The sequence below is a fragment of the Rhinolophus sinicus genome, chromosome 14, assembly GCF_057876585.1.
Source record: "Rhinolophus sinicus isolate RSI-liver-muscle chromosome 14, RSI-T2T, whole genome shotgun sequence".
Taxonomy (NCBI): domain Eukaryota; kingdom Metazoa; phylum Chordata; class Mammalia; order Chiroptera; family Rhinolophidae; genus Rhinolophus; species Rhinolophus sinicus.
Window position 1 is genome coordinate 67,078,654 of NC_142514.1, and position 19,627 is coordinate 67,098,280.

Below are 19,627 nucleotides of genomic sequence, written 5' to 3' on the forward strand. Positions count from 1 at the left end.
TCCGTCCTGGGATATCCTGCGTATCTGTAGCCGTGGGTGTGGGCTGGAATTTCACAGGCACAGGTGCGGAGCAGATTTCCACAACCCGAGGGTGGGGGCCGAATTTCTACCGCCACAGGTGTGGACCGCGATCCCAACCCGCGTCCCCACCGCCGCCGCAGGTGCGGCGTGTCTCCGCTCAGCTCCCTTCCTTCTTCCCCTGCTCGCCCAATTTTTCCCCACCTGCAAGAAATCCCTGCGCGAGTCTCTTCGCTGTTCTGCGTGATGAGCAGAGAGTCCTTTGATGGGTTATAAGCTTCCCGTTTCTGATAAGATCCGACGGAGAACTCAAAAAGTGCGCCCCGCTGCCGCCATTGCTATGACGTCACCCTCTCAACAAATGTTTACGGGAAGCTACTAAATGTTTCCACTGTTCTTAAAATAAAAAACAGTTTAAAATGAAAAATATCACTTTAAAGGTGACTCTTTTAAAGTAATGACAAACATTTATAACAATGAATGTAGCAAAGATGACAACATCTATAAGGAACTTACATCTTCAAAATGTTTCTAATCTGTGGAACATATAGCTATTATATTCAATTAAACTTAGAAGTCCATTAAGGAAGAACCTAGCTCTGAGAATTGGTTGAAAGAGTACATGATATGAAGTCTTCCTCAAAGTCTTGAGCTGATTATTAAAGAATTGGTAGAATCGGTGAAGTAATCTGCAGGTAGAAAGACCCACAGGAGCAAAAGTAGAAATGGCAGGACACAGGGGTCTTTGCAATAAAAGTAGAGTGATTTGATTTCATGTGAGCAGACGGTAGGTCAATAAGTTAAGGCTGGATAGTGAGCCTAGTACAACCAGATGAAAGACCTCAAAGGCCAAGCTAATTTGTTAGTATAAATTACAGCACTGTCTAAATAATGGCATGATCCAGAAATTTTTTCTCTTATTAAACAGTGTCTAAAGCTCTTACTTAGAGTAAATGTAAAAAACTGGGATTTATATTCACAAAACTCAATAAAAAAGTTTGGGGGAGAAATGCCGATTCGTTAATTTAGCTTCCAAACCCCTATTTAAAAACAAAAAAAAATCAATTAAGATAAAAAGAATTAGCACTTATGACAAATAATAAATTATTTAGACAGCAAGACTGTATCATTGTTTGATATATGCATCTAAAAATGAACAGAATTTCTGAGTCATTTTTTTGGTAGACACAGATATAGAAATTTAGGCACTATTTGCAAATAAGCCTCAAATAAGGCAAGAAAGGAGAAATAATTCACTTCACACGTTAGTAGAAATCTAAAGTATCAAAAATCCATCTTAAAATGATGTTGTAGGACAAACACATACTTTTATTGAATCAGTATATTCGGAAGTGTGTCAAAGCCTCTCAGAATGATTTTTGGGTACTTGATGAACTTCACCATCTCTTTGATGGCAGGGCCGTTACTTTGGTCATTTATATTTACAGCACTAATCCTGAGACCTGGGGATCAGGTGCTCAGTAATTATTTATTTAACTGAGTCAACTCATTTACCCAGCGTGAAGAAATAAAAGTTTACTCAATATACCATGACACCTTACCTAGAAGTGAGATTCAAACAAATCAAAATTTGCCTCATATATATACTTGGATTTCTAGATTTCACAAATAAACCAAGCAGTTAAGTTTAAAAGTGTCATGAAAAGAATATCCAGATTTAAAAGGACTTATCTGTGACTTTCGGCCTTACCTTTTCCACATCACCCAGGCCCTCGGTGTCCAGAAGGACTAGGGTATGGTTAGGCTTAGAAGGGTGAGGCACACACCACATCCAGATGCCCTTGGTTTCAGACTGCACTGTGGAGCCCAGAGGGAAGCCTATAAAGAAAGGAGAGACACAACATAGAGTGAAAGCAGATAATCTAAGCAGCCAAGGAGCTGCAAAGTCAGATTGTTGGAATATAAGAACTCCAGTACACAAGATGGTGTTTTCTCTACTTTGTAAGAATGCCCTACTTTGTGTGTTGCCTATTTGATGGATGAGGGGATATTAACTGTGAAAATGATACCCAGCATGGGCTTAAGATGGAGGCAAGAGGCATCCATGAACCAGACATAATGTAATTCACTGATAACCATAATAACAGCATTTTGAAAGAATGCCATTCTTTGTGAACTCGCAAATAATTTTTAAGATGATAGATAGTTAAACATCTTTATATGTTGCTGGGAATATTCCATAGATAAAGCAAAATATGTTATGAGAGAGAGAGAGGAGACACAATTACAAGAGCCCAATGCTTATGTAAGTAAAAGACGTTAGAAATCTGAGCATTAGTAGGAGACACTTTTCTTAACAGGACTAGAACAAAAAATATGGAAACAAGTTACATTGTTAATAATTTAGTGGTGAGAATTAGAACTACAAAGTTGGTTTATTGAGAGGAGTTTGGTTCTCCCTTCATGTGACCAGGAAAGAAAACCTAGCTAGAGTCAAAGATTGGCCCTTGCCTGAAACAACACCTACCATGGTTCTGTCCTGCAAGACAGTTCATCAAGTAGGATTTGCCTGTACGATATAGTCCTACAATGGCCACGACCACCACTGGCTGAGAAATCTTGTTAAGAATCTGTAGAGCTTTCTGGTTCACTGACAGCTGCTCATTGTTGTTTTCCACCAGACAAATGGGGTCCATCGTGTTGTGTCCAGATGCCATGGCAGCCTGCCAACCTAGAAGAGCCTCCTAGTAGAAATAAGATTGCAAATTTATTCTCTGGCTCAGAGTTATCCAAAGCACCCATGATGTTAGGGAACTGTGAGTTTCCTGCTTTGTTTTTGGCACAGTATGCATAGGCTAAGCCCTGCAATGAAAAATTCATGTATTTTTGGTTCTGTCCTTACAGTGAATGTCTACGAGGGCCAAAGTGCTCCCAATGCTGTATGAGGAACTCAGATTGGATGTTGTTGCCGCCGCAGCACACTCACATCGTATAATGCAGTAGTGTGGCTCTACCCAATGCAGGGGTCATCATTACTGAGAAGCAAGTCGTCACCTCACCCGAGTCCTCTCCCAAGTCCTAAGGCTTAACCAGCTATTAAGTGTGCAGTGACACTGATGATGAGGGATGACCTGGGACAAGGATGACCACGGGAACACATGAATTGTTAAGCCACAGATTTCATGCATCTCTTCTCTCATGGTCCTAGTTGTTGAGAACAGCTATATAACTAGTGATAAATATGACAAGTATTCATCAAAACCTGAGATTTTTAAAATGTTAATTCGGTTTGACGTATGAGAGACCAATGAAATGCAATATCTATAAAACATTTATGATATTCAAGGGATAGAAGGAGTTGTAGGTTCCAGAAGGGAATGAGTTTTTTATTTTTCTCCTTTTTTAAAAATCATCAAAATCCTTTGACTACAAAGTGGAAGAATCATCCCATGTGAAGGAAAATTGAGTCACTGGGAGATTGATTTGTTTTTCAAACTAGAAATGTGCGTCAATATCAAGAAACAGATGTATATTTAAGCCAACAAAAACTGTATATTAATAAAATTCAATGAAGAATAACAAGAAGACCTCCCAATTTATGCACCTTCCACATAAGTGTTCAAAAATATCCATGTTTCCACCTTTTGTATATGACATACTATATATAGAAAACCTTAAAGATTCCACAAAAAACCTATTAACACGAACAAATGAATTCAGTAAAATAGTAGGATACAAAATGAATACTCAGAAATCAGTTGCATCTTTATACTCCAATATTAAACTATCAGAAAGAGAAATTAAGAAAACAATTCCATTTACAACTGCATCATGAAAAATAAAACACCTAGGAACAAATTTAACCAAAGAAGTAAAAGACCTGTACTCTGAAAACTGTAAGACGTTGATGACAGAAATTGAAGTAGATACAAAGAAATGGCAGGATATACAGTATTCATGATTGGAAGAATTAATATCATTATAATGTCCACTTGACCGAAACAATATACAGATTCAATACAATCCCTATCAAAATGCCAATGGAATTTTTACCAAACTAGAACAAATATTTCTAAAATTTATATGGAACCACAAAAGACCACAAACAGCCAAAGCAATCTTACAAAGAACAAAGTTGGAGGTATCATACTATTTTATTTCAAACTATACTATAAGGTTATAGTAATCAAAATAGTATGATATCAGCACACAAACATATACATAGATCAATGGAACAGAATAGAGAGCGCAGAAATAAACCCATACTTGCAGGTCTGACAATTATGCTCACGAACTCATCATAGAAAAAGTGCCACATACCTCATTGCTGAATATCACTATAGTCACCTTCGAAGTACTCCCCTTGGGAAGCTATGCACCAATGCCAGCACCTATACCACCCTTCAAAGCAATTTTGGAACTCTTTTTGTGGAATGGCCATCGGAGCTGTCATCGTATTACCCTTGATGTTCTGAATGCCATCAAAATATCTTCCTTTCAATATTTCCTTTCTCTTTGGATAAAGAAAGAAGTCACTGGGATCAGGTGAATAAGGAGGGTGTTCCAATATAGTTATTTGTTTACTGGCTAAAAGCTCCCTCACAGACAGTTCCATGTGAGCTAGTGCATTGTCGTGATGCAAGAGCCATGAGTTATTGGTGAAAAGTTTAGGTCGTCTAACTTTTTCACGTAGCCATTTCAGCACATTCAAATAGTAAACTTGGCTAACTGCTTGTCCAGTTGGTACAAATTCATAATGAATAATCCCTCTGATATCAAAAAAGGTTAACAACGTTGTTGCAATAAATTCGCGAACTTAATTGTCAGACCTCATATAGGGTCAATTAATCTATGACAAAGGAAGCAAGAATATAGAATGGAGTAAAGAAAGTCTTTTCAATAAATGATGTTGGGAAAACTGAACAGATGCATGCAAAAAAATGAAACTTGACCCCTTTCTTATACCATATACAAAAGTAAACTCAAAATGTAAGTCCTGAAACCATAAAACTGCTAGAAGAAAACATAGACAATAAACTCTTTGACATTGATCTTAGCAATATTTCTTGGGATATTTCTCCTAGGGCAAAAACAACAAAAGCCAAAATAAACAAATGGGATTATGGCAAACTAAAATGCTTTACACCACAAAAGAAAGCCATCAACAAAACAAACAGGCAACCTACTAAATGGGAGAAGATATTTGCAAATGGTATATCTGATAAGGGGTTAATATCCAAAATATATAAAGAATTTACACAACTCAAAATAAAAAATAAAAAATAAATCTGATTGAAAAATGAGCAGAGGTCCTGAATAGATATTTTTCAAAGTGGCCAACAGACACATGAAAAAATGCTCAACATCACTAATCATCAGGGAAATGCACATCAAAACTACAATGAGGGCTGGCCCGGTGACTCAGGCGGTTGGAGCTCTGTATTCCTAATGCCTAAGGCTGCCGGTTCGATTCCCACATGGGCCAGTGCCAGATGGCTCAGTTGGTTGGATCGCAGGCTCTCAACCACAAGGTTGCCAGGTTGGACTCCTTGACTCCAAAAACGGATGGTGGGCTCCGCCCTCTGCAACTAAGATTGAACACAGCACCTTGAGCTGAGCTGTGCCCTCCACAACTAAGATTGAAAGGACAACAACTTGGCTTGAAAAAAGTACACACTGGAAGTACACACTGTTCCCCAATAAAAGTCCTGTTCACTTTCCCCAAAAAATAATTTGGAAAAAAAACAAAACAAAAATATCACAATGAGATATCACATCACACCGGTCAGAATGGATATTGTCAAACACTCAACAAAGAATAAATGTTGGTGATGTGGAGAGAAAGGAACCTTTGTGCACCATTGGTGTAATAGTAAACTGGAGCAGCCACTATGGAAAACAGTATGGAGATACCTCAAAAATTTAAAAATAGAACTACTCCATATGACCCAGCAATTCTACTTCTGGGTATTTATCTGAAGAAGTCAAAAACACAAATTCAAAATGGCATAAGCACCCCGATGTTCACTGAAGCATTACTTACAATAGCCAAGATATGTAAACAACTTAGGTGTCCATTAACGGATGAGTGGATAAAGAAGATGTGATACATTATACAATGGGATATTACCATATTCCATAGCCGTAAAACAGAATGAAATCTTGCCATTGTGGCCATACGGATGGACATGGAGGACATTATGCTAAATGAAATAAATCAAAGAAACACAAATATAGTATAATAGCACTTAATATGTGGAATCTAAAGACCAAAATAAATGAACAAACAAAATAAAATAAAATCATAGATACAGAGAACAAACTGTTTGTTGCCAGTGGGAGAAGGTGGGGAATGGGTGAAAATGATGATGGGAATGAAGAAGTACAAACTTTCAGTTATAAAAACAATCACAGGACTGTGAAGTATAGCTTCGGCAATATAGTCACTACTACTGTAATACTATGTATAGCGCTAGATGGGCTTGTGGTGATTACTTCATAAGGTATATAAATGTCTAATCACTGTATTGTGCAATGAAAACTAAATAATATTGTACGTCAATTATAATTTTAAAATAAATTTTGAAGAATATCCTAATGAAAAGATCCAGAACCAAGCTCTGCCCTCGGGTGGGTAGGCATAACTCTTGAATATGTCTACCATAGGACTTCATTAGGGAGAAGAAAGAACAGTTTACTTTCCAGGAAGTGCTATGCTGGTCCTCCCCAATTTTCAGAACATACCACAAAATAAGGGGCCCAGGACGTTTCGAAAGCAAGTTTGGGCCTGAGCAGTAATTTCCAGCCAAAGCCCAGAGACAGCAATGCTTGTATTTCAAGTTTTAAGGGTGCAGCTGGAGGTGAGAGTGAGGCCACAATTTTTAGGCAGCCCATGTGATTTTCTCTCTCTCTCTCTCTCTCTCTCTCTCTCTCTCTCCCCATCCAGTAAAAAGGCAGCCAGAGCACTCTGATCCAAGTCTACTCTTGAGGCAATATTATTATTATTATTATTATTATTATTATTATTATTGTCTAAGGGGTGAATCTAATGTAACCAAGGCGTAGAAGAGGTGATAAGTCCACTCTATTGCACATTACAACGTGGAACATTGAGCCCATGGATGAAATAAATTCCCTCCAACACCTGCCCTCACCTCAAAGAGCAAGGAGAAGGCTAATCTCTCATGTCTCCATGCATGCGTCTTTTCCACTCCACTTGTTGCTGTCCCACTGATGCGACATGCTGTGACGCTGTCACCTCACAGCTACCACAGCTCCAATTGGAGAAGCTGAGTTTTACCAGAACTAAAGCCAGCAACTGAATCCTGCAGACTATCAGGCTACATGGTCCCTTCCTGAGAGACCTCTGTCCCTTCCTCAGAGACCTCTCCCTTCCTCAGAGACCTCTGTCCCTTCCTCAGAGACCTCTGTCCCTTCCTCAGCGACCTCTCCCTTCCTCAGAGGCCTCTGTCCCTTCCTCAGAGACCTCTGTCCCTTCCTCAGCGACCTCTCCCTTCCTCAGAGACCTCTGTCCCTTCCTCAGAGACCTCTCCCTTCCTCAGAGACCTCTGTCCCTTCCTCAGAGACCTCTGTCCCTTCCTCAGAGACCTCTCCCTTCCTCAGAGACCTCTCCCTTCCTCAGAGACCTCTGTGCCTTCCTCAGAGACCTCTGTCCCTTCCTCAGAGACCTCTGTGAATTAGAAATTGAGAGGTTTAAGCCTAAGACTCAGCTGCATGCCAAACAAAGTTGATGAATGAGCATTTCTGCCCCACATCTCCTCAGGTCAGTGGGTCAAGAACAAGTTCCCCTGTTGTTCTCACTCCTCCTTGCTTCCTTTCCAACGCCCACTTCTGTTGCTCTTGTCTAGAAGTGAGAAAGAGCAAAAGAGCAAAAATCTGAACCTGAAAATAAAAGTAATCCGTCTTTTGTTGTAGTTGTTGTTAGAGACCACACATTCAGAAACAGTGCAGGATAAAAAACAGGCTTAGACTTCGTAGTTACTTTTAACAGTTGATTAAAGGGAGTGAGAATGGATTATTTTATATAAATAGAACTTGCTGGAATTCTTTGAATATTAGTATGGCAAATACAAAAAGAAATTTGAAAGATCATACGGTATGCTGAGGACCATGTTTTCTCTCTGTTTCTCCAATGTGTAGCAGGGGCCGCGAGAAGTCGGGGGCAGGGAGAAGGGAGATGGGGAAGCAACCCCACCCAGCGCCTCTGCCAGGGGGCCAGGCTTGGTCCCTCCGAGAATGGACTCCAGCCCCTTCAAGCAGACAGTGTAGGATGTGCTCCTCCTTCTCCCACGCAGGGATCTTTGTGCAGCCCTGGGTGGGTGCCTGAGGAGGAGCCGCGCCCCAGGGACACCTTGTGCCGCTGTCAACTCGCAGCCCCTTCGGATCAAAACCCAGTCGCTGAGCTGCCTGGAGCCAAGCACGCGGCTTGACAAACACCATCGGGTCGCCGCCCTCTGCCGGCCGCCTCCCGCCTGCCAGAGCTGAGCCTGAGCCCCCAGAGTGGGATGTGCGCTTGGGCATGTGTTGTTGTTGTTGCTGTTGTTATTTAAGGAGCATGTGCAAGGAAGGCCGAGTTTAGGAGTGAGCTTACTTGTCTCCGTGCTGCAGGGAGGGCACAAGTTCTCAGCTGTCCTTGCTGCCTCTGCTCTGCTCCTCCTGCGTCTGGCTCCTCCGGACACCGACTGGTCTCTTTAGCAGCTGAAAATCATGCGGGGGGTTATAGCCAAGCTATAATGGGTTGGGTTGTGGAGAACCGAAATCGAAAGGACATGCATTTCCGTGGCTTTATGTTTAGGGTTTTTAATCTTCTTTTAACCGAGACTACAGGCCCCAGTGCGGGGGCGGGGGCGGGGGCGGAGGGGGGGACGGGCCGCGAAACGGGGTGGAGGTTCCATGGCTCCCCCACACCCGGCTTGGGAATCCCAGGCTGGTCCCTCCTCCTCCTCAGTTCACTTAGGTACCAGGCCCCACAGTGACCCCAGAGCCGCAGGCTGACAGTGAGCCAGACACAGCAGCTGAAAGCTCAGCAGCCTGTCTCTCAGGGGTGCTTTTTTGGGAGGCAGTTGGCTTTTTTTTTTGTTTTCATTTTTTGCGTAGGCTATTTCATTCCTCTCTCTCACTTTAAGTACTTTTGTTATTAACACAAGTCCTTACTCATTAACAATAAGTGAGTGTTAAAACTCCTAATTTTACAGTCTAGAGATAATGGTTATTATTTTGTAGCATATACTTCCACTTGTTTTTTTGTGGTGGATCTATGGGGGATAGTGAGGGACTGGCATTTACATGTTTTGAGTGTTTTCTTTAAATGAAATGATGTAAAAATACAAATTCGAAAGTGAATATTCAAAATGTCAAAGAAATCATAACCATAAACACATTTTTTAAACTGACAAATGCCACAAGTATTTTCCCTCAGTTTTCTGGTGTTATCTTCTATTAAGCTTTTCCCTTCATATTTGAATTTTAGTATGAGCATTAACTCAGGAAAAAAAATATGTAATTTTAAAGCATTTCACTGTATTAACTATAGACCAAAAGTTGCATAATCAAATTAGTCTTTTGCTACATCTTTTGCCCTCGGCATGCCCAAGAGCTGTGTTCTTGAATAATTTGGAGTGGTTGCATTGCCTGGTTACCTGTGCCTAGAATATTCTAGTTGGTCTCAAAAAATTAAAAGTGTTAATTCCACTTTCACCAGTGTGTTTGTGTGATACAGGCTCTTTGTCAGTATATTACAAACTAAATACCAATAGCCAGATTGTAGAGGTTCGTTTTCATACTGTTATCAAAAATAGATTACTAAAATGACAAACTTGTTCCTAGAAAGCTGTTATATTAATTACAATATCAGAAAATGCATTGAAAACTGAAAAATTGAAATGCTTCATTTCCTTTAGTATGCAATGTAAATCTACCAGTCGTATTTGTATTAGAATGTTTATCTTTTAAAATGAGTTTATAGCCTCAACTTCCTGTTTTCAGAGTTAAAATGTATTCTTATTTTGTTATATTAGTTGGTCAATTTTTATAAATTGTCTTTCCTTGGAATTTTTCAAATTGGGCAATGCTATTGTTTTCCTGCAACACTTGGTGGTACATTTTACTGCTACATGTAATACAATTTTGAAGCCCATTACCTTTGCATATTTAAAGATGAACAAAGCAAGGTTCTCACCTTTGGACAATCTATACCTTGTTGGTGTCAAATATTATCAAATAAAGCAAGAAATGATGGGTGTTAATATGATGTTACAAATAAAGTTCTTAGTCTCTACAAAAGCAGCAGTAAATCATGTTAGGAAGGATTATAGATGGCTTCAAAGAGGAGGTCCCATTTCTGTTGGATCATTAAGAATGACTCACTTTTGAAGTAAGAATGATTGGACAAAGGTATTTTAAAGCAAACAAAGGGAATGACAAATACAGAGAAGTAAGGACTAGATCCCAAAAATGAGCGAAGTCCAATGCAGCCAGTGAAAATAAAATTAGAAGATCAATTGCGACATAGCTCATGGGCTGTGTTCCACATTCAGCTAGAGACTTTGAAGGTTACTAGGCATGCTCAGAGCCATGTTTGAACCCATTTCTCTGGTGGCAGGAGGAGAAGAGAATAAATTAAGAACACTGGCGATACAGATCATTCAGGACACTGGTGCTGTAGCTTAGAAGACATATTGCAGTCCCACCACTCTAGGTTCCACAGAGTCATTCAGGGATTGAGGTTCCTTCCATTCTGTTGTTCTGCACACACTGAGGTATTGTACACATCTGCAAGGTCAAAGATTGAGTGTTGCCACATCTGATATCCAGACAGTAAGATGGGAAAGAGTGACTAGTGGAGAACATGTTGAAAGCTCTCTGGCCCAGACCCACAGGTAACATACATATACTTATGCTCATATTCCATGTGCACATTGCCACACCTAGATGGAAGAGCAAGTAGAAAAATATAATCTCTACCTGGTTGCCATGAGCTCATCTTATATTGTACAGTAATATCTGGATCCAAAAATTCTGTCATAGCTCTAAAAGTATATTCACCAATATCAGAGACATCTTTATTAAAAGGTTAATTTAACTTGGCTATTTCTAGAGTTGAATGTAAGCTGAGTTTACTGTAGTGATCCTTTCCTTACTGAGACAGAGATTGATGCAGGACGAGGGTTGGGCACTGAACCAAATGCAAAGAGGGAGAGTTCTCCCTTATCAACGGGATCAAAGAAGACTTCTCTACCCATCTCTCTTCTGTTTCTTTCTTGTTATTGTTTTTTATTTTGTTCCATGAGGCTAATATAAAAATGTGTGGCTAGAGATGAAGAATATAAGGCTAGATAGTTCTTTTAGTATTTAAGTTACTATTTTATTTTTGTTTCTCATATTTCAATGTTTAACTTATGTTTAATTTATTATTATTACTATTATTGAAGAATAATACATTTGGAGTCTTTCTCCCAGATTCTCTGGTGGAAAATTCTTGCAAGAGAAATAGCTTTAAAATATGTATTCTGTAAGTCTAAGTCACAGAAGTGTAATATTGGTAAAGGAAGAATATTTAAAATGATTTCCTAAGGTATGGAGGTTTGTGAGACTTCATTCAACTGAAATGGAAATTTTCACATTCTATTAATTTAACTCCAGAAAAGATGAACAACCATCTTGTTGTAGAAAGTGTGTTGATTTGGTACCAAGCATACTCACCTTTGGGGACAGTGAAAATTCTTAGACAGGAAAGTTTCATTTTAACAGGCTGTACACAGAACTTGGTGGAAGGCCATAAAACTGCACATATATCAGCCCTTCCAGGGAAGCACAAACTTGAAGCAGTTTCACTTCAAAATTTTTTGAGAGCAATTCTTCAACTGAGGAAAATGTAGGTACAAAGGAATAATGGCCTCTAAAGTAGGTTTGGGGAATTCTAGTATTGGAGAGAGTAGCCCACTATAACAAAACAGTGAAAACAAAGCAAAATCGAAAGCACCTTGGAGGGGCAGAACTGGGCATGCCTGGTTCTGCTGCTTCCGCTCATCTCGGGAGTGCTCCCCTCTAAGGCTGTACAAATTGAGGCCTGCTCCTCCCTGCTGTACTGGGGAATCTGAAACCTCCCAGGCCAAGAACAACCTGAAGACTTATTTTTGAAGGTCATTGAACTTTTTTAGATAAGTCCAGAGGAGGAATCTGAGATCGGTACAGCTGTTGTGTCTATTTTTTTCTTTTTTTAATTTTTAATTTTTAAAAATTAGTTTCAGGTGCACAAAACAATGTAATAGTTAGATATTTACCATTTATATCCCGCACACAGTGACAACTCCCCTCTCCCCATTCACTACCCCTCTGACATCGCACACAGCCATTACATTTCCACTGTCTCTATTCCTAATGCTGTACTCTGCTTCTTGTAAATATATATGTATATACACATATATACATATACACATATATACATATATGTATATATGTGTGTGTGTGTGTATATATATATATATATATATATATATATATATATATAATTATAGTTGACATTCATTATTGTTCAACTTCCCTGAGGTGGTCTCCCTAATGAGACAAGTAAGGGGATCCTACTGAATGGGTGAAGACGTTTGCCAATGATATATCTGATAAGGGGTTAATATCCCAAATTTATAAAAAACTCACTCAGCTCAACTCCAAAAAACAAACAATCCAATTAAAAAATGGGCAAAGGACATGAAGAGACATTTTTCTAAAAAGGACATACAGATGGCAAACAGACATATGAAGAAATGCACAACCTCACTAACCATCAGGGAAAAGCAAATAAAAACCACAATGAGATACCACCTCACCCCAGTCAAAATAGCTATCATCAATAAATCAACAAACAACAAGTGCTGGCGAGGATGTAGAGAAAAGGGAACCCTTGTGCACTGCTGGTGGGATTGCAGATTGGTGCAGCTGTTATGGAAAACAGTATGGAGGTATCTCAGAAATCTGAAAATGGAACTACCTTATGATCCAGCAATTCCACTCCTAGGTATCTATCTGGAGAAATCCAAAACTCTAATTCAAAAACCTTTATGCACCCCTATGTTTATTGCAGCACTATACACAATGGCCAAGACATGGGAACAGCCGAAATGTTGTGTCTATTATAACTGAGGATAAATCACTGGAAAGAGTCAGTCTACTAACTACTTCCTTTAGCATTTGACTCTTGGTCCTTTTGTTGTGAGCTCCTTGTTCTGCAAAGCTGGCTGGTATCAGCATAGTGGGTCAAAAAAAAAAAAAAATCCTCAATGAGAGAGGCTCGTAATCTCCCATCTCCGTTTCAAAACATGTCACAAATGACTTGAACATGTCACCAGATACTAAAGATACAGAGGATAGAGTCTACCAATGGGAGAATGACCCTCTGAAGAGAAGTTTGGAATCATCATCAGAGCCATTGGAGGGAACATCTGAGAGTCATGTGGGTGATGTTTCACAAGATCCTATCATACCTTCAGTCTGGAGGAAAAAGCTAGAGCCACTCCCCCAAAAGCATAGACATCTTAGGAAGGTCATAAGGGCAAAGAGGATGATAAAGAGGAAGAAAAAGGTGGGGGAGCCCCACTATCCCACCATTCTTCCAACACCTTTGGTACCACCACAAAGTGAAGAAGATGAGGCAGTAGATACAGAGCCGACCCTACTCAGTGCCCTGGAAGATGATCCTGCCCTTCTCAATGAGCACAGATTACAGAGTGAGCAGGATGCGGGTGCCTGTGTGATGCATCAGGAATGCCAGATCCAACGCTGTGAGCTCTCAATGTCCCAGGAGCCTGGGCCCTCTTCTGCGGTGACATTGTTGCCATCATCACCACCTGCTTTGGTCGTTTCCTAAGCTACGTCTGCCAGATCTTCTCAAGGTCTAGAAAGTGGAAGCCTTCCAGAAGAGAGGGCACTAAGCAAGGTGATGCTAAGGCTCAGAGATCTGGCCTGCTAAGGTGTATGGGCTTAAATAAAGTTTAGCCCCACAGAAGCCTGTAGCAAGTTGAAGTCACCGTAGATTTCCCTTGTGTTCAATTTTATAGTCTTCTCTGTCATTGTTCTTGTTAGTTGAGTTCTTGTCTGTCGAAGAGAGAGGTGCTTTTATGCTGAGATCCTCAAGTCTAAAGAAGTAGTAAAAGCAAAGCAACTTGAAGACTTTTAACACTAAACCCAGGAGTGGGATGGCTTCCTACTTACTCCCATTAGGCTGGAGTGAGACTCACACTGGAGCAGTGGTTTCCAAAATTCATGCGTATTTCACTCAGGTATTTAGTTGGCTTTATTTTCGCTAACTTCTCTTAGACTGGAAGCCATATAATTTCATCATTTTTAGTAATGTCTCCTGATATTGACCAAGTGGAGACTTCTCATTTCTTATTTCTCTCATTTTCTTTTCCCTTTGGCTAGAGATTCATTTTGCATTCTTCATTTTTAGTACTTTGTTGAAATTGTGCCACTTTCTGTTTTATTTAGATATACATTGGAGATGGGGTGGTGCCTACTGTTCTTGGGGGGGATACCACTATCACCTCCCCCATTTCTAACCATTGTTGGGTTTTCTTTTTGTCACTTGTTGGTAAGATATAGGGTTTTTCCTCTGAACTATCCCTCTGGTGTTCTCTAGCCACCTGTATTGAAAACATTGTCGCACAAGGTAATGCTCCTTCCTCGTCATTCTTTAGCCAGACTCGCAGAATCCTGAGCTCTTTCTCTTTTTAATTTGCACAGCAGCTCAGATTTATTTATTTTTTAATTTTTTATAATGCAAGTTTATTGCAGTGATAATTGTTAGTAAAGTTACACCTGAGTTCTTTTTAGAATCCAAAAGAAAGGAAGTACTTTATAAAAAGGTTCAAGATCATTTCATTTCCCCCTTGTCCCAGGATGATAAATTAATCCTCTTCCCAAGGCATAAAATAAGAACTGAATCTGATACCCTCTTTTGAGGGAGTAGGTTTAAGGAGAGTTTGAGTTTCCCTGTAACTTTATTTACCTGCTTTTATTTCCTATTTGTCCCAGTTTCCCAGTTCATATAAGAATAATAAATAAAAGTACAAATATAAATAAAGGTGTGAAGTATCTGCATAAGAAGGAAGTTGTATCCCTCATTTTCTGCCTTCCTAGGACTGACCCTGAAGGTTACAACACTAGAATTGGAGAAGATGACCAATAGGCCTGTTTCAAGATAAAAGAATGACAAAACTGGGAGACTCAAACCACTGCACTATGTAGTCAAGGAATGCTGTTCTTCATTTTTCCAAATTCAATACACGAGGACAACTGTTGTATATGGGGATTTGGATTGGTGCAGATTTTTTGAGCGATATTCTATCAACTGTAAAGAATTGCAGCACTGCTCCATCATGGGACCTTTGTGATGGACTATCTCAGACTCATGGTTATCACCCTCCTGTTCACAGTGCCGTAGGTTGTAAGTTTTGACTAGGATCCTTGTTTCCCCACCCCCTTGCTTTAGAGTTAGTCCTGCAGTTGGTGAGAGGCCCAAGAAAGGCTACTATAACAGAGGTTTAAATAGTCTTCATAAAGAGGAAATCTCAATACAGATTAAAAGAATCTTTCAACAAGTTACATAATTTTAAACGAATCCAAAATCCTGGGATTTTATTACAAATGATTTCTAATGTGAACTTGACTTCTTTCCTAATTGTAATCAACATTCTAGTTCTAGGATGCCTGTGAAAATACACTATGCTGGATTAGTAAATAAATAAGTATAAATGCACTTGGTTACTGCTAGGTTATTGCTATTGAAATAGACACAGTAAAAGACTAGGCTGTCAGAATTATACAAGATGTAAGCAATGGAACTGGCTTGGGGGTTAGCTACGTAAATAAATACTTTGCTCACAAGCTGAACTAAGATTACATCACTAAAGGAAGAAAACAGCAAATAAAATGACAGAGTAAAGCCCTAATATGTTAATAATTGCATTAAATATAAATTTCCTCAACACACCAGTTAAAGACAGCGGTGTGCTGAGTGAATAGAAAAAGCATGACCCAAAACATGCCTTCTACGAGAAACTGACAACTGTCCTTATAGGAATGATATAAGGAGGGTAAAACTGATCATACAGGAAAAATAAAGGGAATAATTTTAGGTGCTGAGCTCCTGAGAAGGTGACACAGGACTAGCAGGGTGGATTTTTATTTGGAGGGAGAGAGGAGAGGAAAGGAGGAAAGGAGGAAGGGAGGGAGGGAGGGAGGAGATGAATATGCAAACATAAATTTTCTTTATCAGATAAGTTGGTTTGGCCCTTCATGAGTTGCCCCATGGTTCACCAGGGCACACTCACCATTGTTCTGTTCTGCCAGCTGGTTCATCAGGTTGTATTTTCCCATCTGATACAATGACTAGCACCACTACAGGCTGAGAATCTTGTAGGTATTCTTTAATGCTTCCTAATTCACTAACAGCTGCTGATTTTAGTGTTTTACCGGACACGTGGGATCCAACCTGAGGGGTCCAGACTCCAGTAAACCCAATTGTTTATCAAGACTCTACCAGACCACAAGTCACTCCTTGACACAGGGTCACCTCGACGTAATGGAGAGTGAGATACCATGTGATTTCTCAATAAGAAGGCTATCTAGCATTGGCAGATGGCACAGCTCTTTCTTCATCATGCCTTTTGATACTGATGAGTCATTATGTATTCCCAGTTTCCAAAGATTTACTTCTATAATAATATTCTACTGCTGCATACCATTTATTGAATTACTCACTGTATCCAGCCCTGCTCCAAGTGCCTTAATTACAAAATTGTATTGGCCCTTACAATAACCCTACATGTTAAAGATATTTGTTCCTCCTCAGTAGATAAAGCAAATTCAGTAGAGTACGGTGGACAAATTTATCAAAGATTATGTAGTTAGATGTGGAATCCAGAAGTAAACACTTGTGTCTTTGTTTCTCACTATACTTCCTGACGGAAAAACTTACTTGAAATTCACTTTCTTCTCAAGAATTTTTTATCCTTTGTAAATGAAGTATGTGTGGTCTATATTGATTATCACCCCTGAGCTTTATATTCTCATGGACTGAACAGATGTGGTTATTCTGCGGTGTCTACCATTCATCCCACAACTAAATTGTTTCTAGACACATTTTCTTTATCAGGATGAGTTGGTTTGGCCTTTCATGAGTTAACTCTTGGGTCTCCAGGGCACACTCCCCGTTGCTCTGTTAAATGTCCCATCAGGCAATTTATTTTGTCTCACATTTTGTGACATCCATGGTCCTCCTTATTATCTTTACTGCTCATCAGATGTTTGATGAGCACATATTATATTGTCAGATATTGTGCTCGGTTCTGGGGTTACAAATACAAGTAAGATACGCCTTGTTTTCAAAGTTCCTTAGGAACTATAACAGCTAGTCTATGTTCATCTAAAGTTTGGTTTGCTATTACTCATCTGTGATAATGCAGCGTATCCAGCAAACTATGGCATAAAGAAAATGAAAGTTTTGTTTAATATTTTTTTCTTACCCCTTACACGTAAATCTAGTGGTAACTAATCCAGAACTGGTAGTGAGTCTCTACTTGACAAAGTCAACAGAGGCACTAGATGCTTCTTGAAACAGGATCTACCCTGGATATTATAATCATACACTTAGGGAGCCTGAGGAGAATACCAGAGCCAGAGGTGAAAGTAATCCTTGCTGTCCTGAACTACTCTGGACAGTCCCGTGGATATTAGTGGACTGCAGAATGTAGATGAATGAAAAGGGATGAAAAGCGCACCTTTCTCGCTACTCAGCTTTCAGGAATCCCAAGATCATCACTTTCCTTTCTCTCCTCGAGCTCTGATCCTGGAGAATTTCACATAAACATTTCTTCATGCAGTTCTTACAATTGAAAAGAATCCTTGCCACACATGGTGGAGAATGAATTCAAATTATTTCAACAGCTTATTTTAGGAGGGATTTTGTGAGTACTAACATTATCAGAGAGAGTTAAGTTGTTTTACTTGTTCTTTTTTTTAAAGCATTCAGTTTAATGTGTAATCAATGTATTTATAAAATAATCGGAAAATGCAGATGAACAAACATAACAACCAAACTCCTTAAAATTTCACATCTGGTATTTGGGAGAATTTTGCACAGAATGGCTCCACATGTTTTATGCTTTTTTCTCCCCCACCGCTCTCATACACACATCTGCTTCTGCACATGGAAGGATACATTCATATTTGAACATGACCGTTAGCCTCTTGGGGGAAAAATTGCAGAGACTTGAAACAGGTAGACAGGATTTCTCTGTGAGGTAGCACGTAAGCTGAGAGCAGATGGAAATAGCTGACTGAGTAGGTGGAAGTCGGGTGTGGAGAATATACTAGGCAGAGTTCGTGCAATACCAAGTTTCTGGTTGCAAATGTGAATTTACTTATTAACTGTCTTTGAGGGAAGTGCATCATAAGATAGAAGGATACAGTTGGAATTCTGATATAAAGTCCTTTCTCTCTCTAAAGTGTAGGAATAACCCAAAATGCCTTTATATAAGCCTTGAAGAGCAAGGCAGGCCCATAGGGCTGGATCTGAATCAGATATCAAATGTCACTACTGTTGACATTGATGGATCCTACAGTTGGAGAGAGTAAAAAAGAGTGTTAATGCTAGAAATGGTAGTCACTTGAAGTCTTAGATTATTTGTATAACTTTTTATTAAATTACCGTTTTTTCCCCTCCCTCCCAAAAAGGAATTGTTCCTTGTGCATTTAAATTTCAGTTCAGAGTTTCCTTTCTCTTTCTCTTTTTGTCTCTCTCTCTTTTGAGATTTTCTATGTAAATTTTAAAACTCCTATTCATTTTACTTGCTTTTCATATTTTTAAAAATATTATTTTTAACCTTTTTTAATTAGTTTCAGGTGTACAAAAAAGTAATAGTTAGACATTTATCATTTATGTTCCTCACACACTGATAATTCCCCTCCCCCCATCTACTATCCCTCTGACATCGCATAAAGCCATTCCATTTCCACTGTCTCTATTCCTAATGCTGTACTCCACTTCTTTTAGCTATATATATATATATATACACATATACACATATATATGTGTGTGTGTGTGTGTATGTGTATATATATATATATATATATATATATATATATATATATATATGTATAAAATTGTAGTTGACATTCATTATTGTTCAGCTTCAGCTTCAGGTGTACAGTGCAGTGATCAGGCATCTACATCATCCCAGAGGTGGTCTCCCTAATGAGACAAGTGTCCATCAGATACCCTACAAAATCTTTACAACGTTATTGATTACATTCCCCAAATTGAATTTCGTATCCCTGTGGAAATCCTGTGGTTACCGACTGTGCTTTCTAATCCCCTCATCTTCCCCCTTATCTCCACCCCCGCCTCCCATCTAGCAACCCTCAGTTTTCCCTCTATGTCTCTGAGACTGTTTCTAATTAGTTCATTCATTTATTCTTTTCTTTAGATTCCACATATAAGTGAGATTACATGGTATTTGCCTTTCTCTGTCTGACTTATTTCACTTAACATAATGTTCTCTAGGTCCATCCATATTGTTGCAAATGGTAAGATTTCATTCTTCTTTATGGCTGCGTAATACTCCATTGTATA

The 19,627-nt window shown here is 39.3% G+C and overlaps 1 protein-coding gene across 4 annotated transcripts in view; it reads right to left on the bottom strand.

Moving 5' to 3' along the window:
* The window catches only part of LOC109441602 (guanylate-binding protein 6-like), a 120,987-nt gene that overhangs the window by 15,959 nt on the left and 85,401 nt on the right, over positions 1–19,627 (bottom strand). Inside the window, exons 1-3 of one of the 4 annotated variants that reach the window (XM_088791283.1) lie at positions 8,591–8,727; positions 2,507–2,723; positions 1,730–1,857 (exon numbers count right to left, since the gene is read on the bottom strand). In XM_088791283.1, coding sequence (XP_088647409.1) covers positions 1,730–1,857; positions 2,507–2,696 — 318 coding nt within the window. In that variant the 5' untranslated portion in view covers positions 2,697–2,723; positions 8,591–8,727. Of the gene's footprint in view, positions 1–1,729; positions 1,858–2,506; positions 2,724–7,133; positions 7,223–8,094; positions 8,443–8,590; positions 8,728–19,627 lie in introns of those variants that run through there. The other 3 variants (XM_088791282.1, XM_088791285.1, XM_088791284.1) reach the window with 3 other exon arrangements.